The sequence below is a fragment of the Aptenodytes forsteri genome, unplaced genomic scaffold, assembly GCF_000699145.1.
Source record: "Aptenodytes forsteri isolate BGI_AS27 unplaced genomic scaffold, ASM69914v1 Scaffold16, whole genome shotgun sequence".
Lineage (NCBI taxonomy): Eukaryota > Metazoa > Chordata > Aves > Sphenisciformes > Spheniscidae > Aptenodytes > Aptenodytes forsteri.
The window spans coordinates 660,849-662,656 of NW_008794753.1; the positions used below are offsets into that span (position 1 = coordinate 660,849).

A 1,808-nucleotide genomic window follows, 5' to 3' on the forward strand; every position below is an offset into this window, starting at 1 on the left:
GCTTGGTGATAGGCAGCTGTTCTCCTGCCGCCTGCCGCGGGCTGGGGGGTGAGAGGAGTGGGCTGTGGCCGTGGCTGCTCCCCCAGAGCAGGCACGGGGGGTTTGGGGCCGGGGGAGCGGGGTCGCCAGTACCTTCGTAGATCTCCTGCTCGTTTGCCACCCGCTGGTATGTCTCCTCCCAGACCTGGAAGAGGGAGAGGGAGCCGGGCAGTCTGCCGTGTACGGCACAGAGGGACCCTGCTCTGCCGGGACGCGCCAGCCGTACCTCCTCGAAGACGCTGCGCATCATCTCCACGGCAGAGTAGTGAGCCGCGATCTGCACGTCCATCTGCAGGGACTTCTGCAGGATCTCGCTCATGATCTCTGTCTTGATGAGCGAGTGGTGCTTGGTGAGGTCACGGTGCAGCTCCTGCACCTGATCCTTCAGGCCCTGGATCTCTGTCTGCAGCATCTGCGGGGGCCGGGGGGCAACTGCCACATGAGCAGCACCCTCCCATCCCGTCCTACGCCGTCCCGTCCCGACCCATGCTCCCTACCCGGTAGGTGTTCTCGTAGTTGCGGCAGTGCTCGGCGAAGGGGGTCTCGCAGCCCTCAGCCAGCAGGACCTTGGTGCTGATGTACCGGTGCATCGTCGGCTTCCGCACCATGGGGCTGGTGGACATTTTATCGCCGGCAGGGGGGCAGCTGGGCACCATGAGGGTCTTGGAGCATTGGCTGCCGGGGAGCCTGTGTGGAGAGGGTGACAGCGGCGCGCTGCAGGCGAGCAGCGGTGGGGATGAGGTGCCAGGGGCCACGCTGCCAGCTCAGCCCCGCTGCCCCTCGCCCCCGGGGTGCCTGGGGACACGGCAGCCCCACACGTCCCTTCCCTCGCCCGAGCACATGGGATCAGTCGGAGGTGCCTTACGCCACCCTGAAAGTCAGGTTTCCGTGGGCTGTTCTCCCGATGCCCACAGCTTCAGGACCGGCTGCGGCAGGGAGAAGGCAGGAGCCAAGCTTGGCACGCTCCGGTTTCTAAAGGGAAGGATGCGGCTTGCTCCCTCACCACTGGCATCTCCTGGCCCCTTGGGGGGTGCCACTGCCCCTGCATCTTCCCCCAATCTCACAGCCTCCCCGCGCTTGCCCACCGCCCTGGCTTTGCTGCCCCACCGCCATCGGTCCTACCGTGCAGCGCCGTGCTCCCCCTGCCTGTGCCAGGGCTGGCAGCCCCCAGGAGCTCAGCTGCCCTGCGGTGCTGAGCCCGGCTGGGGGCAAGGAGCGGTCCCCATGAGGTGGCAGCGCCCGTTTGTCCTCTCCAGCCGGGAGTGCCTGGCAGGGCCAGCGCTGCCGTGACATCAACGGGCCTAAATATATCCCGGGTGAGGAACGGACGGGCACTTCCCTGAAATTCTGATAAAAATAGTGGTGGGCAAAGAGGCTGCAGCGCCACGGGTGTGCGGGTGAGCAGGAGCTGGCCCCGGCGCAGCACCCGCGGCAGCGGGGGGAGAGCCCTCTGGGGACTGTGGCGGGGGGCTGGGCTGGGGAGCAGGGTGCAGGCTCACCCGGGCACCCTGCTGCCAGCCCTGCTGCCTGCCTGCCCGCCCCGCTTCCCAGAAGTGTCACTTGAAGCCCCCGCGCCTGTCCTTTGTCAGCGCAGCTGTGCTCCGCGCTGTCCCCACGCCACCACCGAGGTGACAGGCTCAAGGGCAGCAGTGGGGGCAAGCTTGGCCCGGCGGGATGCCCAGGGGGACGCATGGCAGGATGCACCCCGGCCCCGGGTGCGATCCCAGCACCTCACATGTTCGTGCCGGCGATGCCAGGACCGATGCCGC

General features: G+C 67.9%; 1 protein-coding gene across 1 annotated transcript in view; it reads right to left on the minus strand.

The window, feature by feature from the left end:
* RNF207 (ring finger protein 207) overlaps positions 1–1,808 on the minus strand; it is an 8,067-nt gene that overhangs the window by 764 nt on the left and 5,495 nt on the right. The window contains exons 13-15 of the mRNA XM_009274214.1: positions 537–726; positions 266–451; positions 96–184 (exon numbers count right to left, since the gene is read on the minus strand). Of these exons, the coding sequence (XP_009272489.1) occupies positions 96–184; positions 266–451; positions 537–726 (465 nt within the window). The remainder of the gene's footprint in view (positions 1–95; positions 185–265; positions 452–536; positions 727–1,808) is intronic.